The following is a 27,772-nucleotide window of genomic DNA, read 5'->3' as shown; positions in this document are numbered from 1 at the left end:
ACTGTAGCGTACGTACATTAACCCAGCCTAATAGCTACATAATTTTAAGAGAAAAAAGAAAATTTTGAAACAACATTTTCGGTGAATTTGGTTATATTTACAGGCGTATCATACAACCATGTTCCCTTGTGCCGGCTTTCTAGCTGTGGATTACGAATTCGAGGTGGGTTCAAGGCTAAAACAAAATGAACAATCACAGAAAAAAAGAACTGAAAAAACAAATGTCTTTAAATCCTACCCCTAGAACAAAAACCATCTAACGGTGATGATGGACTTGTTGTCGCTACCCACACCTTACATACCTTACAAGGATGACCATTACCCTCACAGTGGCACCCTGGCGGAGGTCACCTATAGGAAACCTTGGATCAGAGGTACACTTATGTCAGCGGTTTTGCTAATCAATTAAATTGGAGGATGGAATATGATTTTTTTATGTAATTGTGATGATTTACTTGTTTAGGGAAGATGATTTCATCGTGTACGCCCTGCACTTCCGTCCTGGATGACCTTGAAGTAACAGAACACAACTTTCCAGAAAAGTAAATCAGTGTTTTTTAACACCATGTTGAACCTAAGCCAGAAATAAATATGATACAGTGATACCTTGATTTACGAACCCCTTGGTTTATGAACTTTTTGGTTTACGAACGTTGAATTTATGAACATTTTACCTTGGCATCCGAACTTTAGCTTGGCATACAAACTTTTTTCATACACGAAGCTGCCTCAATGAGTGATGTGTTGTTCGCGAATGAGCCCGTTCTTCTAACAACAAAATGGCAGCTGTCTGTTTTTCTCCTCTATTCCCCGCCCCCAGTCTTTGGTTAAAGCCACGTGATTGGTCAAGAACGCAGCGGTGAGTGGAGGTGGTTTAAACATTAAAGAGACAGGCAGATAACAGGGAGGGAGTTTCAACTTTGATAGTTCAAAGGCAGTGTAGACTGCAAGGTTAAAATATCCCATCAATCAGGCTCCACAACAACCCGCATAAGCCATCTGTACACTTGATGCAAAAAGCTATCAACTCAGCTAAACAGAACACAATTGATGAGGAACTAGATACAATTTTCGCAGAGAAATCACCTACAAGGGATCATTCCTCAAGATGGTGAAAGAAGAAGGTTACGTTCCTCATCAAGTGTTTAATGCTGATGAAAGCGGCCACTCCATTCCACCAAGCCATCAACGACCGTCACAAAGGTCAATAAAACCACTTTATTATACAGCACTGTTTATTTCTTTAATTATAATACCATAGCACATTTATTAAACACAAAATAAGGTATATTCTTTGTAGTTTTAAGGGTTAGAAAATTAGAAAGTCGAAAATTATGTTTTATGGAGACCTGGGAACGGATTATTCTCATTTTAATGATTTCATATGGGAAATTAATTTTTGGGATACACACTTTTCGCCTTACACACTCTGTCTGGGAACCAATTAAGTTCGTAAGCCAAGGTATCACTGTAGTTGCTAAGCGCTTTGTTACAGCTTCACCTGTTGTTAAAGCGCTATATAAATCATTATGTATTGTATCCCCATTGTGTGACTATTAAAGGCTTTCTGATTCTGATATTGTATGTGAGGAAAAAATATATGAAGTTTGTTTTTGTGGTCTATTAACATATCAGATTTTGAGGTTTTGCTAAAAATCCAACCACGTGTTTGTAGCTTTTTTTAGGATGAGTGGTTTGTTTTACTTCAGATTTGAAGAGCTGGGGTATATCAAAGGCAAGGTAGAAAACAGAGCAGCCTCAGTGGAGCTTCTCAACCAGGGTGAGGAGTCTAAGCATCCACCATTTGAGGAATCATTCCGGAAGTTCATCGCGCAGCTGGATCTTGGAACTAAAGAAAAAGGTGAATACAGTATGTGCATAAGAATAGTCCAATATATTTATTTAAGAGCATTTCAACTGATGAATTCACCATGTAAAATATACATTTTATAAAGGTATAGTTATTTCAGGTGTATTTTATTTTGTTTTTAGCTTTTGGAAAGTGTCTTTGAGTATGTCTGTGTCGTACAGGAGTGGTCCATCGATGAGAAGGTTTCTTCAGCCGTCAAAAGTGCTTTTAAATAAAATGTATTATTATTATTATTATTATTACTACAGTAAAGTCTCGTTATATCGATATCGGATATATCGATAGTCCCGGTTATATCGATACTATTTCAATGCACGCACGGAGAAAATTACATGCAAACAGGGTCGGATATATCGATAGTCCCGGTTATATCGCTATTTTTTCGGACTCCCTTGAATATCGATATAACGAGACTTTACTGTATATGTTATTTACTTTTTACCTTCATATAGTACAGTTGTTATCGGGTTAAAAAATAAATAAATAAATGTCTGTGTCTTATTAGATTCATGTCATTTTTAGTTCACAACAATTAAAGCTCACAAATAAAAGTCACAAGTCAAAGTACCTCTGTATTTGAGTCACTGTTGGATTTTGGCAGACCTACTCCTACCAGAAGACATCTTGGCCGCCAATTTCCTGCCCGGTTTTAAACATTTGCCTACCCTGAAGAGAAAAGTATCCCGTCTGAAGACCGTGTTGGTGGCCGACCCGCTAATAAATTTGAGCGGAGACTCCGTCACAGAGGAAACAATATTCAGGTAGTAGAAAATTGTCCAAAAAAAAAGAGAAAAAGATTTAGGTAAAAGTAGAAAAAAAAAAAGAACTGACTCAACTTAGAGGAGCATTAAAGGACAACCGACACCATTTTTTTGTTTCGTTTAATAGCATCTAAAACGCCCAAAACACGCAGGATGATATTTTTATTCAAATGGAAAAGACAAATAAAAATGACTTAAAGTGTCCCAAAACTACTTCAAAATGACCTCAGAGATGCCGAGTTTCAGAAGGTCCCGCCCCCTTGTTCGTGACATCACACCAGGACGTCTTGCCTTGCTCTAGAATCAAAACAATGGCTTCAGATTCGGAGAAGATGCTTTCTTGTTACTCATTCAGTTATGAATTTGATTCAAATACTTCTGAAGAGGAAAGCATACATTTTTGCAATCGATTAAAGAAGTCCTTCTGTATCAATTCGAGCCGTCTGGACTCCAATGTAGCGTCCCAGAAAATGCACAAGATGGCGCCCAAGCTCAGTTGGAAATGGGCTGATTTGTCTGCTGGGAATTTGTGTCAACTAGTATCAAATAGTAGTCTTGGTCCAACACACAACGATTCACCATCGCGTTATTTATGTAGTTATCCTTCAAATTTCGCCATCAACACTAAGTTTTCAGACCAAAGTACCCAAAATGCATTGTGTGTCGCTTTCTCGGTCAGGGGCATTCCTGACGTGACATCACGTCAGGAATTGTCACCAACTCAAAAACAAGACTTCCTGAATATTCAACGCGAGTCTTAAAAGGTAACATATAGCTATATGCTGTGGAATCTTTGTAAAATACGCTCAGTAGAAGTCATTTGAAATGATTTTGCAAATTATGGACACAACGTGTCCGGAGGCGTCGGTTGTCCTTTAAGAGTGTTATTAATTCATTACTTGACAGTATTATACATCAAAATACATCAAAAGTGCTCTTTTTAATTGCCAATGTAAAACTTTCAGGCACTGTGCACCCTATGAAAAGTCCTGTGATGAACTCCACATGGAACATACCACTGAGATGTTTACAAAGGAGTCACTATCACAGAATGAGGTCATTTTAGTCACGTTGCACTTTTTAGTTTTCTTGACTTACCAGTACTTGTTCTTCTCCTGCTAGGCTTTGCTGTTACCTGAGCTCCTGGACGAGTGCATATTGACCGTCGACTTTCCCAGAAGCTTTTCCAACGTTTGCCGTGGTTTGTCTGTTATTGTAGAAGAGCAGAATGAGCAACTCCATGACCTTGGGCCGCTCTGTCAAGGTAACAAACGGGATGTTGTGATTAATAAAAAATACAAAATGATTACAAAATGTCATTATTTTGTCTTTCAGGCGAGTCGGCATCACTGGAAATTTCCCGTTTTTCTTCGGTGCAATCGACTGGCAAAGAAGACCTGATGAAGGACACTCCTCCAGGTTGTAACATAACAAAAATGAGGTTCTGGCACAACTGTGGAACTGGTGTGCAGACAAAAACACATTCTGGTCCTGGTACTACAACTGTGTTTGGTTCTGGTACTGTGAGTCTGTAAATTAGCCTTTAATACACACCGGAGAAATGTACATTTCACAGCAATAAATTGATGAAAGGGAGAGGAAAAGAAGAAGTAGAAAAACAAAATACAGGAGCTGCTGTAAAGGCAGCCACTCTCGCGGCGCCATCTTGAAAAAAAAATCTAACAAAATAACCAATAATGTGACACAAGGAAGGAAAGGAAGAAGTAGAAAAACAAAATACAGGAGCTGCTGTAAAGGCAGCCACTCTCGTGGTACCATCTTGAAGTCAAAACAACAACAAAAAACATAACAAATAATATGACAACACAGAGACACAGACAGTCATTCAATCTTAAGCACTTTCTGCACCCTCCTTGTTATCTAGAAGCAGTTCTAGATAAAAAAGGAGAGGATCAACGCGTCCTTTTCACCAGTGGATCAGGGACGTCACGGTGTAATGTGCACGTCTGCTACAAGCTACATGTTAAAAGCAAACACAAAGCTATAGCATCCATGAACGAAAATCGATTGTCTCACATCTCCTGTCCAACGTAAATCCTCTTCAATTCCAAGCCGCAACAGTTCCACATATGCATAGGCAAAAAAAAAAAGTACAATCGCCCCATAGCTGTACAAAGGCGCTTATAAATCAAATGTATTATTATTATATTCCTCCCAATCAAAAACTGTGCTGGCATATTCATGCTGTCAAAAAAAGTCTCGTGACAGGACTTGCCGATGGCTGCCTCCTCGGGCGCCATCTTGGACTTCTTTTAGTGGGTGCTTACTGGTAATGGTCCTGATCCTGTCTGGTATTATAACGTGTTACGGAACTGGACTAAGTACTTTAATTGGTTATGGAACCACTACTGGTCCCATAACCGACTCTGGTAGTACCAGTCCCAAGAGTGGGACATTTACTACCAGACTTTGGACTGGTACTATAACTTGTCAGCTATGACTGATTGTTTTGAGTACTGTCTTCGGTGCATAAAGTGACCAAGAACCGGTACTATGACTTGTGTAGAATGGGTTCCGCTTCCGACTGCAATGGAGCTGGAGGTGACTCTGACCCCACCTAGTTTTGCTACCCATCACCACCATACCCGTCTGAGCAGGAGTGACTGTGAGATGGAAGAATTGTCTCTGATGGACATGTGAGTTACACATGTCTGTATATATCTATTACAGCGATACCTCGGTTTACCAACCCCTTGGCTTACGAACTTTTCGGTTTACGACTTTTAAATTTATGAACACTTTACCTTGGCATACGAACTATTTTTCGGGATACACACGGAGCTGCCACAATGAGTGAAGTGTCGTTCGTGAACGAGCCTGTTCTCCTAACAAGAAAATGGCAGCCGACTGTTTTTGTCCTCTATTCCCCGCCCCCAGTAATCGGTTAAAGCCACGTGATTGGTCAAGAATGCAGCAGTGAGGGGAGATGGTTTAAACATTAAAGAGACAGGCAGACGACAGAGAGAGAGTGACAGAATGGATTGAAAACAGCGAAATTGGGACTTGTTTCAACTTTGATAGTTCAAAGGCAGAGTGTAGACTGCAAGGTTAAAGTTCCCATCAATCAGGCTCCACAAATAATCCACACTAGCCATCAGTTCAATTTGAAACGAAAAGAGAAGCAAGGGAACCAGCTATTAATGAAGTTTCTAGTGTGTCTGCTTGCATCTGTTGCTGTTGCAATATCACAACCTGCAAGATGTACAACCCAATGCTCCTTGAGACACTTTATGCAAAAAGCTATCCATTCCATCAAGCCGTCAACGACCATCACAAAGGTAAATAAAACGACTTTATTATACAGTACAGTTTATTTCTTTAATTATAATACCATAGCATATGTGTATACATAAAATAAGGTATATATTTTGTGTAGTTCTAAGGCTTAGAAAATTAGAAACTAGAAAATTATGTTTTATGGGGACCTGGGAACGGATTATTCTCATTTTAATGGTTTCCTATGGGAAATGTTTTTTTGGGATACACACTTTTTGCCTTACACACTATGTCTGGGAACCAATTAAGTTCGTAAGCCAAGGTATCGCTGTATACTGTGTTTTTTCCTGATTTTGATTTCATTTTGAAGACATTCCAGCTATTTAGAGTCACCAGGAGCTCAGAAGCAGATGGAAGCGGGACTCTGGAAAGCCGAAAAGTACTTGAACGACATACTGCGCTTGCTGTTTGCGGGTACAGTCAAGATCTTCCTGTTGTGCCATGTAATCTACAAGAGATGAAAACGATTCATTTGTATCGTTCTGACAGAACCTGAAGTTGAAGAAACGGCCGTTGACTTCCAGCCTCTGAGCGAAGCCTCGAAGTTAACCGCCTTGAAGAGTTTCATTGTCGAAAGTGAAATCGGAGAGTTATTTGGTCACATGCGAGAATCTCCGGAGAGCCTGAGCACTGAAGTTCCTTCACATGGTGAGGACGACGTGACGGAAGACTTCAAAAAAGTGCTACCAGAACCTGAAGGTGAGTGTCAGCTCAATCACATCACCGTGTGGAGGAGCAGCTCTCCTATGCCATGGAACAAAATGGCTGCTTTAAGGCCAAATGGTGGACTTCCTGGACAGTTTTCAGTTTTGGGTTCTTGAGACCTTTCCATGTTTTCTTTTAATGTCAGACATGTCGCGCAAGGATTAGGGTCCTGGTGCATAATCCCTTGCGAACTAAAATGTCTCTTGTTGACACTTTAGACCACGTCCACGGTGTTTCACCTCCCCTGGAAGAGTGTAAAACTGACGCTGTCTTGGTCCAAAAACACACAAGTTCTACTGAAGTCTCCCCCAAAACTCCCCCTATCGACACAATGGAAGTTAAACCTTCAACACGCTCTGTCCAAGTATCACCTGTACCTTCACCTCATAAAATGGACGTCAACCTCCGAAACCAGAAAATGGACGACCGGGAAGTCGTCCTCACGGCAACCGGACGTCGTCCAGTGCAGCACGTTGACCCGCTGACCACCTTCATGATGCTGCGGTCACACCAGGCATGCACCTCTACTGCAGGTGCCACTGGGAGACATTAAGGGACGTCATGGTGGAAAAGTGCACGTTTGCTACAAGCTAAATGTGGCTAAGTGGCTAGCTATAATTATTAGCTAACTGTTAGCTAGCTAGCTTTCTATCTATTTGAGTTACTTCTAGGTTGAGTGATTATTAGCTAACTCTTAGCTAGCAAGCTTTCTATGTATTTGAGTTACTTCTAGGTTAAGTGATTATTAGCTAACTCTTAGCTAGCTAGCTAGCTTTCTATCTGAGTTACCTCTAAGTTGAGTAATTATTAGCTAACTCTTAGCTAGCTAGCTTTCTGTCTATTTGAGTTACTTCCAGGTTGAGTGAAAGCTGGCGCGTGTGGCTGCCACTGCTCACCCACAGAATAACTGATCCTGTGACTATAAAGTGACCTTGAAAGTTTTGAAAGGCGCTTAGAAATGAAATGTATTATTATTATTAATATCATTATTATTATCATTATTATTAGCTATCGAGCTAGCTATCTGTTGGCTATCTATTAGCTATCTACTAGCTAGCATTCTATCTGTGTAGTTAATAGGGACATTCAGAGTATTGGCTCACTATCTAGCTAGCTAGCTATTAGCTACATAGCTATCTGTTGGCTGTCTATTAGCTATCTACTAGCTGGTTAGCCTAGCTTTCTATGCGGGTTGAGTGAACGCTGGCGCGTGTGGCTGCCGCTGCTCACCCACAGAAAACTTATCCTGTGACTGTGAAGTGACCTTGAGAGTTTTGAAAGGCGCTTCTAAATGAAATTTATTATTATTATGAAGAATTATTCAAACCTTTTCATTTATCAAAACACACTTTTTAAAGTCGAGAAATGTTCAAGTTTGCTATCTTGTTTGTTGATCAGCAGCAGAGGAGAAACAAGAAAAAGAAAGCTGCTCTGAGATGCAGTCGACTCCACAGCAGACACGTAAATCAGACAGGAAGACCAACACCGCGGTTGCCATGACAGTCGCTGGACACGCCACGAGAGGACAGATCAGCACTCTTGACCGGGATGCGCCCAACAGCAGAGTGGTTCACGTGCAAGCGACTGGTAGGTGACGGAGACGACGCGTCCGGATCAAGATCAAGTTCAAAGTACAGTGATACCTTGGCTTACGAACTTAATTGGTTCCCAGACAGAGTGTGTAAGGCGAAAAGTGTGTATCCCAAAAATTAATTTGCCATAGGAAACCATTAAAATGAGAATAATCCGTTCCCAGGTCCCCATAAAACATAATTTTCTACGTTTTAATTTTCTAAGCCTTAAAACTACACAAAATATACCTTATTTTATGTATAGTAAATGTGCTATGGTATTATAATGAAAGAAATAAACTGTACTGTATAATAAAGTGTTTATTTACCTTTGTGATGGTCGATGGCTTGATGGAATGGAGCGGCCGGTTTCATCAGCATTAAACATTTGATGAGGAACGTAGCCTTCTTTCGCCATCTTGAGGAATGGTCCCTTGTAGGTAGGCAACTACATCAACGACCATCACAAAGGTAAATAAAAACAACTTTATTATACTGTACAGTTATTTCTTTAATTACAACACAATAGCACATTTATTATACATAAAATAAGGTATATTTTGTGTAGTTTTAATAATAACAATAATAATAATTAATTAATGTTTGGAAGACACACGCCTTGCACACACTTTCTGGGAACCAATTAAGTTTGTGAGCTGAGGTATCACTCTATGTGATGTTTCGGAGAGGACAAGCAAAAAAATAATATGAACAAAAAAAAATCAAACAAAAAAAGTTCTTTACTTTACTTTATTACGTACTTTTTCTTGCTAGGTTCGTGAAAATGTGCTACAATTAATTAATCGATCAATTAACTCATTCACTGCCATTCACAAATTTATTTGGGAATTGAAAATATGACGTTTGGGTTTTGTTTTTTCATGCTTGGTTGCTGATAAAGCGCTGGTCAGACCTCTGACAATTTTTTTTTTTCCTTTACACGAGTGGGCAGCATTTGTCTTATGTACAGCCGTCCCCATTTCAAGTTCAGATAACTCCAGACCTATATGACTTAGGAATTAACTCTTATTTTTCTGATGAAATTAGAAAGTTTCTTGCACTGCGTTGAATGTTTATGTACTCCTCAGACTACAAATACAAAAATACAAATATTCTGTGCAATTTCAGTGACATGACAAAAACCCTGGCACTGGAGCGTACACATTTTTTTGCACATTGTCTGGCATTGAATGAGTTAATTTGTTCTTTTTTTTTTTTTACAAATACCATATTTACACACTCAAAAAACAACAACAAATGACGCGTTTTACTGTTCCACCCAGAGAGTCAACGTCAGGCCTACCGCGAGCTGCTGTCCTTGGCTCGACCTTGTCTGTCCTCCGCCAAAGAATTGGGCCTTCAGCTCCCCACCTGGAGCGACTTTGAGCGCCTGACCTCGGACCAAACGCGCTACGTGCTCAAACAGAGAGAGATGGCGCTACGTAGAAGGACAGAAGTAGAGAGAGGAGGTAGGATTAACGGTTGGAAGGATCACGAACGTACTTGCGAAGCGTTGATGTTGATGTTGCGTGCAGATGACGAGCAGCTGTTCCACCGGGTGCTTGTGATCCACATGCTAGTAACGGCCAAGGAGCTGCTGTTCAAGTGTCACCTGGACGCCGCTTTGGGTTCGTAATAACGTTGCTGTGGGATTGTTTCACCAACCATTGCTAACATTTTAAATATTAAGAGTGGGCGGGGGGTGTCTTAATCCAGGATCTGCAAGACGCCAAAATACTTTTCAGTCAATTGCTGTTTTTTTTTAATCAATAAGAATAATAATTACAGTAAAGTCTCGTTATATCGATATCGGATATATGGATAGTCCCGGTTATATCGCTACTATTTCTATGCACGCACGGAGAAAATTACATGCAAACAGGGTCGGATATATCGATAGTCCCGGTTATATCGATATTTTTTCGGACTCCCTTGAATATCGATATAACGAGACTTTACTGTATAATAATAATTATACATTTAATTTCTAAACGCCTTTCAAAACTCCCAAGGACACTTTACAGTCACGGGATAAGAATTTTTTTTTCTTTTGGGGTGAGCAGTGGCAGCAATTTGCGCCAGCGTTCACTCTACCCGGAAATAACACAACAGCAAAGTTATGAAAGGAAGAGGAAAGGAAAGAAAGAAGTAGAAAAACTAAATACAGGAGCTGCTACTGCATTTTGTACATCCGCCCTCATTTCAAGCTCAGATAACTCCAAACCCATACAATTTAGGAATTAACTTTTTTTCTTGAATGAAAAGAGATAGTCGAACGTTTCTTACGCTCCATTGAATGTTTATGTAGTCTTAAAACTCAATATTCTGTGGCTCCCGGAATTCGAGGGACAATGACAAAAACCCTGGCACTGGAATGGACACATTTTTGCACGTCTGGTAGTGAATGAGTTTTTTTCTATGGGGAAAAAAAACAACTTTATAATGGAAATCTAGCTTTACGCACGTGTAGTTATAAGTAATTGGTATTGGAATTATGGACCTACAAATGCTTTCTGCTTTAGAGTACCTCAGCAAGACAGCAGAAACATGTACGGACACGGACGTCATTCAGCTGCTGAGGAGGCTTCACATCGTTTCACACCTCGGACGCAAGAACGACGAGTCCGACGTGAAACTGCTGGAACTGCAAAAGCTGGTGGAGGCACGGCCGCGGCACAATGACAAAGTCAGTATTTCAAACGGGGGCGGGTCTGATTACAGTATAGACTTACGACCGGCTCGACTTACGACCACCCGTACTTACGACTATGACCTCCAGACCCTATTTTTAACATTTTAATTCTACGCCTGGCACCGCAACGTGCTAGCAGGCGGGCAACGCGTACAACAATTTTGGCCAGCCAGCCAGCATCTCACTCGCACAGCAATCGACCGTGTGATGGCACCAGAGCGGGGGAGTTTGCAAGTCATTTAGCCTCTGAGTCTCTATTCAACATTTTGAATGGATTTCGACTTACGACCATTTTGACTTACGACCGTTTAGTTGGAACGGAACTCGGTCGTAAGTCGGATGTTGCTTGTTTAACCATAACAGAACGATTGATGACTTTGTTTGGCGCAGATTCTTGTCGTCATGTCGCTTGATTGCGACAACGGGATGGCTAAAATCGTGCAACGCTTGAAACAATTAACTGGTAAGTTTTCATTCACATCCTCAATATTTTCTGTTGAGAGAAATACTGTGCTACCTCATCTTACGAACGCTTTAGCTTACGAACATTTCGCATTACGAACATTAAATTCGCGAGAATCTAATCTTGGCTTACAAACTAGTTTTTGGCAAACGAACCAAACAAACCACACGAAGCGCCACGGTGGCAGTTTGTGTAACCCCCCTTTCTTTGAGTGCAGACGTGGTTTGTTATCGAGTGGCATACTTTTGCGATTATGGGACCGAAAAAGACCCCAATACTGGCTAGTGTTAAGCCAAAGAGGACACAAAAGACAATGACGGTCGAGCAGAAGATGTTCATCAAAAAAACACCAATGAGGTGTGCGTTAGTGTGATTTAGCTGTCCCAGTACCAGTACGCTAAGTCGACCATTGCTACGTGTGGCTAAGGGTGTTTCTGTCTAGCCTAAGCAACGGTCTCAGGCTACCAAAGAGGTTGAAAATCTTCTGTTGATTTGCATTAACGAAAAGCAGCTAGCAGGGGACAGTGTGAGTGAGGGTATTATCGCCGAGAAAGCACGGCAACTTCACTTGGATATCATCAAGAGGCAACTACATCAATGACCATCACAAAGGTCAATAAAACAACTTTATTATACAGTACAGTTTATTTTTTGAATTACAATACAATATCACGTTTATTATACGTAAAATAATGTATATTTTGTGTAGTTTTCAGGCTTATTTAGTAGAAAATGATGTTTTATGGGGACCTGGGAACGAATTATTCTCATTTTTAATAGTTTCTTATGGGAAAGTAATTTTTGGCAGACAAACATTTCTGCTAACACGCACTTTCTGGGAACCAATTAAGTTTGTAAACTGAGGTATCACTGTACAGTACTTGAAAACATCAGGTAATTTTATCAAGGGTTGGACTGTAATGGACAACTTTGGCCACTGGGTGGTGGTATTTCACCCTTAATTGGGATTTCTGCCAAATGTTCAATGGAAGCATGAAATAACGAGTCACATTCCTGTACTTTTCACGTCTCTGCAGCTGTCAGTACAGTTCGCCCCGATAACGACAAGAGCAAACTAAGCGGCGCCAGTGTCATTAGCAGGTAGGGTTATCAAGAACACAAATAATCATAATCATACATTTAATTTACAAGCGCCTTTCAAAGCACCCAAGGACACTTTAGCTATCTAGTCACTAGCTATTAGCTATCTATTCGCAAGCTATTAACTATCTATTCGCTAGCTATTAGCTATCTATTCACAAACTATTAGCTATCTATTCGCTAGCTATTAGCTATCTATTCTCTAACTATTAGATATCCATTTGCAAGCTATTAGCTATCTATTCACAAGCTATCAGCTATCTATTCGAGTTACTTCCAGGTTGAGTGAACGCTGGTGCGTGTGGCTGCCGCTGCTCACCCACAGACAACAACTTATCCTGTGACTGTAAAGTGACCTTGCGAGTTTTGAACGGTGCTTATAAATGCAATGTATTATTATTGACATTATTTACAATTAAAAGAACAATAAACACCAGAACAATAACACCATAATAGAGCTTAATATAAAATAATAATAATATAATACAGTAATAATAATAATACAAAGTACAAAATACAAAGACAATACAAAAATACAAAGTAAGAATACAAAAAATACAAAAAAATACAAAGACAATACAATACAATACAAAAATACAAAGAGTATGAATAATATTTATATTAATAATAATGATATTAATAATAATAATAATAATAATAATAATACATTTAATTTCTAAGCACCTTTCAAAACTCTCAAGGACCCTTTACAGTCGCAGGATAAAAATTAAATTCGTAATAAACGCGTAATAAACCTTGGACTCTTATTTCATTAGAAAAAATGTGTTAATTCCTAAGTCATATGGGTCTGGAGTTATCTGGGCTTGAAATGAGGGCAGCTGTACAAAATACAATACAATACATGTTGATTTATATAGTGCTTTAAAAATAGCTGAAGCTGTAACAAAGCGCTAACATGGACAAAAGGCAAATGCTACCCCCTCGTGGAAGGGGGACAAAAATTGCCAGAGTTCTGACCAGCGCTTTATCGACACCCCCCCTTTGCAAGAAATGGCGTCATGCTTTTCAATTCCCAAATAAATTTATGGATGGCAGTGAATGAGTTAAATAAGTCCTTTACCTGTTCCATCCAGAATTTTGGACAGCAGATGCGTTCTGGTGTACGAGCAGCATTTGGGTTCAGACTTCCCATGGGACATTTTCACTCTGGTCGTGGAGTACAACCATCCCGGTCCGTCGCCGTGGGCGACCGTCTGCAAAGAGAGGAAAGTGCAGCACGTCAACTTTGATACCGTCCTCCCTGGTCAAGGTCAGCGTGTGTAACTCGCTCGGTCCTCTGTCAGTCATCTGGATGATCATTTGCTTTTTTTTTTTTTTTTTAATTCTGCCGCAGATGAGCAAGAGCGTGAAAAGAGCCTGGAGGACAAAGTGACATACGTGTTGTTAGCAACCGAGTCGCTCCTCAACTGCCCTTTGCTGCTGCAGATGCTGGAGTCCACGTAAGTGTTCTTGATAGTACAGACACGTGCACATAAAAGTAGAATTTGTCCACCTCCGCCTTGAAAAGAAGGCTCAAACGGAAATACAGTGATACCCTGGTTTACGAACTTAATTGGTTCTCAGACAGAGTGTGTTAGGAAAAAAGTGTGTATCCCAAAAATTAATTTCCCATAGGAAACCATTAAAATGAGAATAATCCGTTCCTAGGTCCCCATAAAACGTAATTTTCGACGTTCAAATTTTCTAAGCCTTAAAACTACACAAAATATACTTTATTTGATGTATAATAAATGTGCTATGGTATTTGGTGTATAATAAAGTCGTTTCAATTACCTTTGTGATGGCCGTTGATGGCTTGATGGACTGGAGTGGCCGTTTTCATCAGCATTAAACACTTGATGAGGAACGCAGCCTTCATCTTTCACCACCATCTCACCTCGGAGGCGCTTTCTCTGCCATAATTTTACCTTGTTCCTCATCAAGTGTGTTCTGTTTAGCTGGGTTGATAGCTTTTTGCATCAAGTGCGCAGATGGCTTGTGCGGGTTATTTGGGGAGCCTGATTGATCTGATATTTTAACCTTGCAGTCGACTACACTCTGCTTTTGAACTATCAAAGTTGAAACGAGTCCAAATTTCACTGTTTTCTATCCATTTTCTCACTCTCTCTCTGCCGTGTGCCTGTCTCTTTAATGTTTAACAGCTGCGTTCTTGACCAATCACGTGCGGCTTTAACCGAAAACTGGGGGCGGGGAATAGAGGACAAAAAAACAAGTCCCTTCCAATTTCCTTGTTAGGAGAACGGGCTTGTTCACGAACGACACATCACTCATTGTGGCGCTCCGTGTGTATCCCGAAAAATAGTTCGTATGCCAAGGTTACAGTTCCATAAATTTAACGTTCGTAAACTGAAAAGTTCGTAAGCCAAGGGGTTCGTAAACCGAGGTATAACTGTTAACAGCAATCCAGTTTCAGCCTCCTGTATGTATGCATGATATGGCCACTTGGGGCAGTATAACAGACGTGCGAATACACAAGTTGCAGTCATTTTTTTTTTTTTTGCTCTTTACAGGGGACAAATAATATATCACTGTCTGGATTGAGGGGTTTAATTTAAAATTTTTGTCCTACCAAAAAAAAAAAAAAAAATCACAGCACTACTTAATTATTATTATTATTTATTTTTGCTGGATTTGCAGATTCAACATAATGCTACTGGAGAGGAGCCACTGCCCGTCCCTGCAGATGTTGGGCAGGACTAATCACTACTCTGTCATCACGGTGGACGAGAGCACCGCCATCGTTGTTCAGGTCGATCAAACACGCCACCAATTGACAATTTGAATATGATTGTGACCCCGCCCACTTCCTGTGTGCGCAGGAGCAGGACGAGCTGCGTGAGGAGCGAGCCTATGAGGCCATTGCCATGAGGCTCACCGCTCTGTCGCTGCAGTATCACTACTGCTGGATCATATTGCACGACCCGGACGGCAAAGGGGGAGGGTCAGTTACATATCTTGATATATTATGGGATAGCCACGGCGAGCCTGTTAATGTTTACTATAAATATTGCATTGGATTGGATTAGCCTTTATTAGTCTGGCAGTGGACACATTTCCATTTCACAGCAGAAAAGTGATGAAAGTAAGAGGAAAGGAAAAGGAAGAAGTAGAAAAACAAAATATAGGAGCTGCTGTAAATGCAGTCCCTCTCTCGCGGCACCGTCTTGAAGTAAAAAAAAAAAAACAATAATGTGACAACACAAAAGACACAGACATTCATTCAATCCAAAGCACTTTCTGCACCCTCATCTGAAGGAGTTCTAGCTGAAAAAAAAAGAGAGGATCAAAGCGTCCTTTTCACCAGTGGATCAGGGACGTCATGGTGAAATATGCACATCTGCTACAAGCTAAATATTGAAAGCAAACACAAATCTGTAACATCCATTGACAAAAAGAGATCGTCTCACATCTCCTATCCCGCGTAAATCCGCTTCAATTCCATGCCGCGACAGTTCCACAAAGACCTTTCTGATGAAGAAAACGGGGGGGTGAAAATGCTGCCAATTACAGGTGCGAAAAAGCACAATCGGCCAGTAGCTGTCCAGCCATGACAGTCAAATGGCACTGACATTCCAAATCAAAAACAGTGCTGGCATATTCATGTTTCTGAGAAAATGCAACCACTCAGCACAATCTCCTCCATTTTGTTTGTTTAATAATAATAACAATAATACATTTTATTTGTAAGCGCCTTTGTAAGCTCTCAAGGACGCTTTACAATCACAAAACAAGCACATAAATAAAACCACAATTAAAATAATAAATAAAAATGAGGACTTACCCAGTAAACATAGAAAAGGCGCAAGAAACAATGCAGCACGTTAATCCTTCAAACGCTCGCTGATCAGAAGATGTTCTGATCTTCAACGATGATTCCATTGATGCACAGGTTCTCCAGCGAAGCCTTCAGCAACTTGGTGATGGTCTACTCATCTCTGGTGCTTTTCGGGATGAAGCTGGAGGACCTGGACGTCAAGGTAATGACCCAACGGCAGCCGTTTTGTTTGGATATCATGACTATTTTTTAATATTACAGTGATACCTTGGCTTACGAACTTAATTGGTTCCCTGACAGAGTGTGTAAGGCGAAAAGTGTGTCTCCCAAAAAATAATTTCCTATAGGAAACCATTAAAATGGGAATAATCCGTACCCAGGTCCCCATAAAACATAATTTTCTACTTTCTAATTTTCTTAGCCTTAAAACTACACATAATATACCTTTTTACGTATAATAAATGTGCTATGGTAGTATAATTAAAGAAATAAATTGTACTGTATAATAAAGTGGTTTTATTGACCTTTGTGATGGTCGTTGATGGCTTGATGGACTGGAGTGGCCGTTTTCATCAGCATTAAACACTTGATGAGGAACGTAGCCTTCTTCTTTCACCACCATCTCACCTCGGAGGCGCTTTCTCTGCCATAATTTTACCTAGTTCCTCATCAATTGTGTTCTGTTTAGCTGGGTTGATAGCTTTTTGCATCAAGTGTACAGATGGCTTGTGCGGGTTATTTGTGGAGCCTGATTGATGGGATATTTTAACCTTGCAGTCTCCATTCTGCCTTTGAACGATCAAAGTTGAAACGAGTCCAAATTTCACTGTTTTCTATCCATTTTCTCACTCTCTCTGTCGTCTCTAATGTTTAACCCCCCTACCCATCACTTCTGCGTTCTTGACCAATCACGTGGCTTTAACAGAAGACTGTGGGCGGGAAATAGAGGATAAAAAGGTCGGCTGCCATTTTCTTGTTAAGAGAACGCGCTTGTTCACCAACGACACATCACTCTTTGTGATGCTCCGCGTGTATCGCGAACAATAGTTCGTATGCCAAGGTAAAATTGTCATAAATTTAACGTTCTTAAACCGAAAAGTTTGTAAGCCAAGGGGTTCGTAAACCGAGGTATCACTGTTTATGCAACAGGTGCTGATTGCAATGGAAGTGTCAGAAGTGGCCCGCTGGATCAACCGGATCTGCTTTCTCAGCTTGATGTCCAACAGTCGCGATCCCGTCGATTACCTGGAGCGAGACTGGCTGTCCGTCACGTCCTCGCAGGTGAGCTCCGACGTGACCTCTGTTGTATTTGTCGCACGTTTACATCCCTCCGCCCCCAACGTTGGTCAGGAGGAACTCTGGCTGTCGCACTTCCCTTGCATCAACCCCCTGGTGGCTCAACTCATGCTCAGGAGGGTGCCCTCGTTGCCATGGCTACTCGGCGCCTCGCTGACGCAGCTGGCGGAGATGTTGCCAGAGGTTCCGCACAAGGTTCTGAAGGTATGCCTGCGGGACAATAAGGAAGGGAAGGAAGAAGTAGAAAAACAAAATACAGGAGCTGCTGTAAAGGCAGCCACTCTTGCGCCATCATCTTGGAATAAATAAATAAATAAAACAAAATAACCAATAATGTGACACAGGGAAGGAAAAAAAGGTAATCCTACGCCTAGTACCGCAACGCGCAAGCAGGCGGAAATGCATACTACAATTTTGGCCAGCCAGCATGTCACACACTCGCACAGCAATCTACGGAGTGACTACACTCGATACAGTAGTTATACAGTGCAGATACTGTCTCCTGTAGTATTGTACACTGATTTTTTTTTTCCTTCGGATATATCTATATTGCCAGCTATATAGATAGCTCGCTAGCTAGCTAGCTAGTTAGTTAGATAGAGCTAGCTACCTAGTTAGATAATAAAAATTATTATTAAAAACAACAGATTGACATCGTATTTTCAATAATAATAATAATATATTTCATTTGGATGCGCCTTTCAAAACTTACTTTACAGTCACTGGATCAGTTTTTCTGTGGGTGAGCAGCGACAGTCACACGCGCCAGCGTTCACTCAACCCGGAATAACTCAAATAGATCGAAAGCTAGCTAGCCCGCTATTTGATAGCTAATAGATAGCTAGCTAATAGATAGCCAGTAGACAGCCAGCCAATTAGCGAGGTAGCTAATAGCTAGTGAGCTGGATAGATAGCTAACAGAGAGCCAGCCATCCAGCTAGATAGCTAATAGGTAGCCAACCAACTATCTCGCTAATAGATATCTAATAGATAGCTAGCTAGCCAGATAGATAGTTAATAGACTTACGAGCGTTCGGAACCTGGTCGTAACTCAGATGTTACCTCATATTATTTTCCTGATGTCAGCTGTTTAGCAACACCACCTCCCTGTATGAAGCTAAGCCAGCCCAGTCAGGTCCAGTCCATCCCGATCCACTTCCTCCTCCTCCTCCTTCTTCTTCTCCACTTCCTCCTCAACCCGAGGAGGCCATTCCCGATCCGGTGGCCTTTCCCAGCGTCAACCCCAGTTTCCTGTTGGCCCCTTATGACACAGAGCTCAGTTTCTCCTCTCAGGAGGAGCCGGCTCATTTCACCCACGACCCAAAGTGGCCCGCCGAAAGCCCGGATTTCAGCCCCCGGTCTGGACCTGATCTGTGGAAGGACGAAACCAGCCAAGAAGAAGTTTTAATTGGTGGCTACGGTCGAGCCGAAGTGGTAGAAATGAGGAGCGGTCAACAAAGTTCGAGGTCTTTGGACGCCTTACTCGGCGGGCATTTCAGCCCTCCATCGAAGACCCCGTTGCGGAGAGGAGGTCCGACTGGGAAAGGTTCTCGTGGGAGAGGGACTTTGTCGACTAACTATGGAACAAGATGCTGTATGGGACAAGAAAGGAAGAGAAGTGATCAGGAGGCGTGCTTGACAAGAATCGGTGAGCTACAGTACCGTATTTTCCGGTGTATAAGGTGCACCCGTAAGCATTGATTTACTCCGAAAGGTGACCCTGCGGCTTATACGCGGGTGCGGCTTATATGTGAAATATCGTATTTTCCAGTGTATAAGGCGCACCCAAAAGCTTTGTTTTTCTTCAAATGATGACCTTGCACCTTATACGCAGGTGCGGCCTATATATGAAGTACAGTGATACCTTGGCTTACGAATTTAATTGGTTCCCAGACAGAGTGTGTAAGGTGAAAAGTGTGTATCCCAAAAATTAATTTCCCATAGGAAACAATTAAAATGAGAATAATCTGTTCCCCATAAAACATAATTTTCTAAGCCTTAAAAGTACACAAAATATACCTTATTCTATGTATAACACATGTGCTATGGTATTATAATGAAAGAAATAAACTGTACCGTATAATAAAGTGGTTTTATTTACCTTTGTGATGGTCGTTGATGGCTTGATGGAATGGAGTGACCGGTTTCATCAGCATTAAACACTTGATGAGGAACGTAGCCTTCTTCTTCCACCATCTTGACGAATAATCCCTCGGAGGCGCTTTCTCTGCGATAATTTTACCTTGTTCCTCATCAATTGTGTTCTGTTTAGCTGGGTTGATAGCTGTGAATTTTAATCTTGCAGTCTACACTTTGCCTTTGAACTATCAAATTTGAAACAAGTCCAAATTTCACTGTTTTCTATGCATCCTCACTGCTGCGTTCTTGACCAATCACGTGGCTTTAACCGACGACTGGGGGGGGCGGGGAATAGAGGACCAAAACAAGCCGGCTGCCATTTTCTTGTTAGGAGAATGGGCTTGTTCACGAACGACACATCGCTCATTGTGGTAGCTCCGTGTGTATCCCGAAAAATAGTTTGTATGCCAAGGTAAATTTTTCATAAATTTTTCATAAACCGAAAAGTTCGTAAGCCAAGGGGTTCGTAAACCGAGGTATCACTGTATATGGAAAAAGTTTGAAAATACATTGGGGGTGCGCCTTACACACCGGAAAATACAGTAAAAAGTACAGACAATAGAGTGGTAGGGAGACGTTGGATAGACTCTTATGTAGCTTGAATGACATTTTTTTTTTTTTTTTTTTTGCAGCGCCTATTCCTCAGAAGAAAAGAAGGCTAAGCTACGAAAGAGTGCCCGGACGGACAGACGGACAGACCAGACTTAAACTTTTCTAAACGAAGCCATTCCCTTCGTTCGCAGTTCAGCGCAAGGTAATTCCCATTCCCAATTGATTTGTTCGCTCCAGTGTATTTTTACGACAACACAGCTGGCATTTAAACATGGTGGTGTATTTATATAATGTTTTTTTTTTTTTTTTGGGTGCGATGTTTCTCAATATAAACAATTAAACGCTGAGTGTGTCCCAAAAAAAAAAAAAAGCACATTCAAGTGCGGAGCGCAGCAATCCCCTTATCGTCGTCTAAGCATGTGGAGAGAGAGCGCTTATCTTTACCAGCCAGCACAGTCACGCAGCTCCCTGAGGAATGACCCCCCCTCAATCGCCCCCCCCATTCGTCCAAGTCCTCCAGACAAAGACCACCCCTGGGGACTTGGACTGGGAGCGTCCGGACAGGCTCATCCCACACTGACTGGCTAGCATCAATAACCAAGTAATGAGCTTGTGACACCCTCCGCCCCCCCTAAAAAAAAGAGACAATGTTATTTAATGGCGCAAGGAAGGGGGGGGGGCAAAGGCGGTAAAAGGGGGCGTGTCCGAAGAGCTGCGTTTAAAGGCTTGGTGGGTAAACAGTGAACAGTAATGGCTCGCTGATTGTCGGGTGGGAAAATGGCCGCCTGTGTAAAGGTCACCTTGTTATCGCCGATCGCAGTCGCAGTAAAAATGTCCGGCGGTATCAATCAATCTGAGCCATCAACCCAATCCAGGTGATGGATTAGGTTGGAGGGAAAGAGAGAACAAAATTGATTTATACGGCTGTGGAGGTGGTGCAATGTGGGAAAAGTGAAGCGCAGGGAGTCCTTTGCAAATAATAATCATAATATACCTTGGCTTACGAACTTAATTGATTACAAGACGGAGTGTGTAAGGTGAAAAGTGTGTATCCCAAAAAATAATTTCCCGTAGGAAACCATTATAATGACAATAATCCGTTCCCAGGTCCCCATAAAAAAACAATTTTCTACTTTCTAATTTTCTAAGCCTTAAAACTACACAAATACCTTATTTTATGTATAATAAATGTGTGTTGCTATTATAATTAAAGAAATAAAATGTACTGTATAATAAATTCATTTTATTGACCTTTGTGATGGTCGTTGATGGCTTGATGTCGCCTTCTTCTCCCTCCCAATGATCCCTTGTAGGTGCTTTCTCTGCGATCATTTTACTTGTTCCTCATCAATTATGTCCATTCCATCAAGCCATCAATGACCATCACAAAGATAAATAAAATGACTTTATGATACATTACAGTTTATTTCATTAATTATAATACCATAGCACATTTATTATACATAAAATAAGGTATATTTTGTGTAGTTTTAAGGCTTAGAAACTCGTTTTTGTCACACCCTTGCTTTGAGTGCAGACTTGGTTTCTTATCGAGTGGAGTACTTTTGCTATTATGGGACCGAAAAAGACCCCACCACAGGTTAGTGTTAAAGCTGAAGAGGACACAAAACAAAACTATGGTCGAGCAGAAGAAGATCATCGAAAAACACAGAAGAGTGCGTTTGTGTGACTTAGCGTCCCAGTACCAGTATGCTAAGTCGACCATTGCTATGTATGGCTAAGGGTGTTTCTATTTTGTCTAAGCAACGGTCTCAGGCAATAGAAGATGTTGAAAAACTTCTGTTGATTTGGATTAAGGAAAAGCAGCTAGCAGGGGACAGTGTGAGTGAGGGTATTATCGCTGAGAAAGCACGGCAACTTGACTCAGATATCATCAAGAGGCAACTACATCAACGACCATCACAAAGGTAGTGACATAAAACGATTTTATTATAGAGTACAGTTTATTTATTTAATTACAATACCATAGCACATTTATTACACATAAAATACGATATATGTTGTGTAGTTTTAAGGCTTATTTAGTAGAAAATTATGTTTTATGGGGACCTGGGAACGGATTATTCTCATTTTAATGGTTTCTTATGGGAAAGTAATTTTTGGGATACACACTTTTGACCTTACACACTCTGTCTGGAAACCAATTAAGTTTGTAAACATAGGTATCACTGTAGATAAATTGATAAATGAATTAAGTAATGAACAAATGAATGGATGAATGTTTTTCCTAATCCCCCCCCCACTAATCTTTTCTATGAAACTACTGCTTGTCAATTGAGTTTGTACTCAAAAAGAAAACTCCAATATTTACCCGTGTTAGCGAACGATTAATAAAGGGGCCTGCAGGTGCGTCCTCTTGGCCATGAGGGCGGCGCCCATGAATGCTTGATTCCAAAAAAGCGGGACCCGAAGGGGTGGGGGGGGGGGGGCTAATCCCAGGCCGCTAAATCGGATTATGCTAATGCTATGCTGCGTCTTTCAAACAACACTTGAAGGGTGTAAAAAAAAAAAAAAAAAAAAAGATTGGTTAAATCAGGGTTTTGTTTTTTTTTTTGGTGTTTGCCGACTAAATTTATGTGGCAGGCCTGGACAAGATTACCACAGCGGTACACAAAACGCACATTGTTCACCTGTCAATCTGGATATGCTACTTTTACCTTTTTTGTGGGCCAATCAGGTCAGATTGAAATGTGGGCGGCGGCCATGTTGGGTTGTCCGACGTGTTCGCTGCGGTAGGAGAAAAGAGAAAGACGTCTCAGTTTGCAGGGAAGTCTATAAGAATAGGATTTTATAATAATAATAATAATAATAATAATAATACATTTCATTTCTAAGCGCCTTTCAAAACTCTCAAGGTCACTTTACAGTCACTGGATTTTTTTTGTGCGGGTGAGCAGCGGCAGCCACACACGCCAGCGTTCACTCAGCCCGGAAGTGACATAAAATGATCATCATTAGACAACAACAACAATAATAATAATAATAATACATTTCATTTATAAGCACCTTTCAAAACTCCCAAGGATATTTTACAGTCACGGGATAAGAACTTTCTTTTTTTTGTGCGGGTAAGCAGCGGTAGCCATCTATCGAGCTATCTATGTAGCTATCGAGCAAGCTAGCTAGCTAGCTAGCTATCCAGCTAGATAGCTATTATCGAGCTATCCATCTATATAGCTACCGAGCTATCTTGCTACCGAGCTATCCATCTATATAGCTACCGAGCAATCTTGCTACCGAGCTATCCATCTATATAGCTACCGAGCTATCCAGCTAGATAGCTACCGAGCTATCCAGCTAGATAGCTATTATCGAGCTATCCATCTATATAGCTACCGAGCTATCTTGCTACCGAGCTATCCATCTATATAGCTACCGAGCTATCCATCTATATAGCTACCGAGCTATCCAGCTAGATAGCTATTATCGAGCTATCCATCTGTATAGCTACCGAGCTATCTTGCTACCGAGCTATCCATCTATATAGCTACCGAGCTATCCAGCTAGATAGCTATTATCGAGCTATCCATCTATATAGCTACCGAGCTATCTTGCTACCGAGCTATCCATCTATATAGCTATCGAGCTATCTTGCTACCGAGCTATCCATCTATATAGCTACCGAGCTATCCAGCTAGATAGCTACCGAGCTATCCAGCTAGATAGCTATTATCGAGCTATCCATCTATATAGCTACCGAGCTATCCAACTATATAGCTACCGAGCTATCTTGCTACCGAGCTATCCATCTATATAGCTACCGAGCTATCCAGCTAGATAGCTACCGAGCTATCCAGCTAGATAGCTATTATCGAGCTATCCATCTATATAGCTACCGAGCTATCTTGCTACCGAGCTATCCATCTATATAGCTACCGAGCTATCTTGCTACCGAGCTATCCATCTATATAGCTACCGAGCTATCCAGCTAGATAGCTACCGAGCTATCCAGCTAGATAGCTATTATCGAGCTATCCATCTATATAGCTACCGAGCTATCTTGCTACCGAGCTATCCATCTATATAGCTACCGAGCTATCCAGCTAGATAGCTACCGAGCTATCTATCTATATAGCTAGATAGCTACTGAGCTATCTATCTATATAGCTATGTATCGAGCTATCTATCGAGCTAGCTATATAGCTCTCTGTCTGTCTATTCATCTATTTATCCAAAATACCAAGACAGGAGTAGTTAGTATAATGTCAACCCGTTTTTTTTTTTTTTTTTTTATCGGAGTCATGGGACTCCATTTCTATTAAATGCTAATAATTGTCAGCAAACAATCAATTATCGAGGGAGGAGAGGAGGTGAGAGTGAGAATGAGCGCTTGCGAGCGTTCACACAGCGCTAAGTGAGGACGATGAGGAAGACGCCTCATTGTGGTCATAATAGATGGGCGTTGTGATGGGGGCGCTAAGGGAGGGCGTTGATGACCCCCACCACCCACCCCACCCTAACCCCCGCATACGCCCACTTTTGCTCGCACAATGACCACGTCCACTATAAAACGTCACCAGCGATCATGCGGCAGTACCCTTTGCTGCGCTCTCTTCTCTGCTCATGACAACGTTGACGACAAGGTAAGGATCATTTTGGGCTTGAAGAACATTTTGATATTAATATATTAATAAGCATGAGGGGGATGATTAAAAAATTAATGGCTTTAATAATATGGGAAATGATATGAGAATTGATGATTTATGACAAAGTCGTGTTTGGAGACAAATGTTTTTTTTTTTAGCCAATTTATAGACAAGCGGTTCATGACACACCTACTTAGATATTAACTAGCTATTAGCTAGCTAGCTTCCTGTCACTGTGGCTTTGAAAGGCACTTAGAAATGAAATGTATTATTCTTATTATGATTATGATTATTATCATCATTATTATTATTATCATTAGTCGTTATCATCATTATTATCGTTATTATCATTGTTATTATTATTCTTGTTGTCATTATTATTATTATCATCATTATTATAGTTATTATCATTATTGTTGTTATTGTCGTTATCATTGTTATTATCGTTATTATCATTATTATCATTATTGTCATTATTGTTATTATCATTGTCATCGTTATTATCATTATTGTTATCGTTATTGTCATTATCGTCATTATTATTATTATTATCGTTATTGTTGTTATTGTCGTTATCATTGTTATTATCGTTATAACTCAAAGATAGAAAGTTAGCTAGCTAACCATCTAGTGGATAGCTAATAGCTACCTTATAATAATAATAATAATAATAATACATTTCATTTCTCAGCACCTTTCAAAACTCAGTCACTGTACAGTCAAATGATCAGTTTTTCTGTGGGTGAGCAGCGGCAGCCACATGCACCAGCGTTCACTCAACCTGGAATAACTCAGAGATAGAAAGTTAGCTAGCTAGCTAGTGGATAGCAAATAAATAGTTAATAGATAGCCAGTTATGAGGATATGCGAAAAAATATATAATTATGGCTACCTGGCTGGCTGGCTAGCTATTAGCTATCTAGTTAGCTGGCTGCAACAGTCGAAGCTGTAAATAAATACAATTCTGTTTTAAATCACCTATTTATCTACAAATTGTAGCATGAAGCTAACAAAAATTGTTTTGGCTTTTCCGCCTAGGAACCAGAATTTTCTCCACTTATTCCGTCATGACCAGGAAGGTGTTCACCAACACGCGCGAGCGTTGGCGCCAACACAACGTCAACAGCGCCTTCTCCGAGCTACGCAAACTCATCCCAACGCACCCGCCCGAGAAGAAGCTAAGCAAGAACGAGATCCTACGACTAGCCATGCGCTACATCGACTTCTTGGTGCGCCTGCTGGAGAGCCAAAGCGGCGGCGAAGGCGGCGACGGCGGCAACCGGCACAGTCCCGCCGCTTTACTCACGCTACTACGCGGCAACATGGAGCAGCTATGCTCGCCTTTGCGTCCTTGGACGCTGGTTTGTGATACCGAGGTGAACTTCTCACCCGGGTCCAGTTGCGGTAGCTCAGAGGCCTGGTAGGAAGGACCGCGGCCCGGAAATAGACTTTCGGACCCTTTTTTTTTTCGGGTTTGACCTTCGACCTATGTGAGAAGTGCACATTGTGTTTGTATTGTGCATAGATGTTTTTGTGTTTCAAAAAGAGATTTACAGTGATACCTTGGCTTACGAACTTAATTGGTTCCCAGATAGTGTGTAAGGTGAAAAGTGTGTATCCCAAAAATTAATTTCCCATAGGAAACCATTAAAATGAGAATAATCCGTTCCCAGGTCCCCATAAAACATAATTTTCTACTAAATAATCCTTAAATCGACACAAAATATACCTTATTTTATGTATAATAAACGTGCTATGGTATTATAATTAAAGAAATAAACTGTATGGTATAATAAAGTGGTTTTATTTACCTTTGTGATGGTCGTTGATGGCTTGATGGAATGGAGTGGCCGCTTTCATCAGCATTAAACACTTGATGAGGAATGTAGCCTTCTTTCACTATCTTGAGGAATGATTCCTTGTAGGTGTTTTCTCTACGATAATTTTATCTAGTTCCTCATCAATTGTGTTCTGTTTAGCTGGGTTGACAGCTTTTTGCATCAAGTGTACAGATGGCTTGTGCGGGTTATTTGTAGAGCCTGATTGATGGGATATTTTAACCCTGCAGTCTACACTCTTGACCAATCACGTGGCTTGAACCGAAGACTGGGGGCGGGGAATAGAGGACAAAAACAGTCGGCTGCCATTTTGTTGTTAGAACGGGCTCGTTCGCGAACAAGACATTGAGGCACATCCGTGTACGAAAAAAGTTCGTATGCAAAGCTAAAATTTTTGTCAATTTAACGTTCGTAACCCGAAAGGTTCGTAAGCCAAGGGGTTCGTAAACCGAGGTATCACTTTATCTCGGCGAGCGCCTCAAAAAAAGCACTTTTTCCACATTGTCTTTTGTTCCAACCTCGACTGACAAAATTGCACTGTTGTTTTTTGTTTCTCGAAGATACGAGGACTCATTTTTGTACAGTTTGCAACATATCTCGCCAAAGATTGATGCTTTTTTTTTTTTGCTTGTTTACCGTGATGCTAAATAGCATAATTAGCATCTGATACCTCTGTTTGGATTTGTTTTTCTTTGAATTGGTTGTGAAAAATATTTATTTGAATTATTTATTGAATAAACTCTTTGTCAATGAAGCCTTTTTGCTCTGTGATTCCCACTGCTAGCGTTAGCTGGCATTAGCATTTAGCATAATTGCGTTTTTATTTTGTATGAAAGTGGGCAGTGTGTGGTCGGCAGAATTGGCTGGTTAGCGCAATTAAACATTTGAGTAAACTTGAGTAAAACAATTAGGGTTCCTGTTACATCATAAATCATAAAAACAATTAGGGTTCCTGTTACATCATAAATTATGACAGTCCCGCTAGCTATCAAGCTACGTACCTAGCTATCTATTTGCTATCTACTAACTATCTATTGGTGGCTGGCTAGCTATCTAGCTAGCTAGCTATTGGTTATTAGCTAGC

General features: G+C 40.8%; 2 protein-coding genes and 1 long non-coding RNA gene across 5 annotated transcripts; 2 read left to right on the top strand and 1 right to left on the bottom strand.

Annotated features, from left to right (window-relative positions):
- The first annotated feature begins 118 nt into the window (after positions 1-118).
- shoc1 (shortage in chiasmata 1) lies at positions 119-20,446 on the top strand. The gene is made up of 27 exons (XM_088993507.1): positions 119-163; positions 245-374; positions 464-542; positions 1,710-1,861; positions 2,472-2,631; positions 3,597-3,687; positions 3,754-3,895; positions 3,967-4,050; positions 5,159-5,288; positions 6,248-6,342; positions 6,418-6,627; positions 6,852-7,166; positions 8,032-8,220; positions 9,488-9,673; positions 9,740-9,832; positions 10,727-10,890; positions 11,287-11,359; positions 12,397-12,460; positions 13,555-13,730; positions 13,815-13,920; positions 15,119-15,230; positions 15,301-15,422; positions 16,371-16,458; positions 17,406-17,537; positions 17,607-17,756; positions 18,639-19,200; positions 20,324-20,446. Exons 1-27 carry the CDS (start codon positions 119-121, stop codon positions 20,407-20,409), a joined length of 3,936 nt encoding a protein of 1,311 aa, XP_088849633.1. The 3' UTR covers positions 20,410-20,446.
- On the bottom strand, positions 18,785-20,816 carry LOC148898694 (uncharacterized). 2 transcript variants are annotated; one of them, XR_016114622.1, is made up of 3 exons: positions 20,688-20,816; positions 19,036-19,144; positions 18,785-18,923 (listed from the first exon to the last, which is right to left on the bottom strand). It is a non-coding gene; the product is annotated as an uncharacterized LOC148898694 (long non-coding RNA). The 2 variants fall into 2 exon arrangements; XR_016114623.1 differs by lacking the exon at positions 20,688-20,816 and adding an exon at positions 19,654-20,075.
- tal2 (T-cell acute lymphocytic leukemia 2) lies at positions 20,360-27,442 on the top strand. 2 transcript variants are annotated; one of them, XM_088993516.1, is made up of 2 exons: positions 20,360-20,445; positions 25,889-27,442. In XM_088993516.1, exon 2 carries the CDS (start codon positions 25,918-25,920, stop codon positions 26,272-26,274), a length of 357 nt encoding a protein of 118 aa, XP_088849642.1. In that variant the 5' UTR covers positions 20,360-20,445; positions 25,889-25,917; the 3' UTR covers positions 26,275-27,442. The 2 variants fall into 2 exon arrangements, with proteins under 2 accessions (XP_088849642.1, XP_088849641.1); XM_088993515.1 differs by lacking the exon at positions 20,360-20,445 and adding an exon at positions 24,649-24,847.
- Positions 27,443-27,772: the final 330 nt, after the last annotated feature.

The sequence above is a fragment of the Hippocampus bargibanti genome, linkage group LG04, assembly GCF_051943395.1.
Source record: "Hippocampus bargibanti isolate YZ-2025 linkage group LG04, ASM5194339v1, whole genome shotgun sequence".
NCBI lineage: Eukaryota > Metazoa > Chordata > Actinopteri > Syngnathiformes > Syngnathidae > Hippocampus > Hippocampus bargibanti.
The sequence above is the reverse complement of the archived record's forward strand: the minus strand, read 5'-3'. Positions and strand labels throughout refer to the sequence as shown.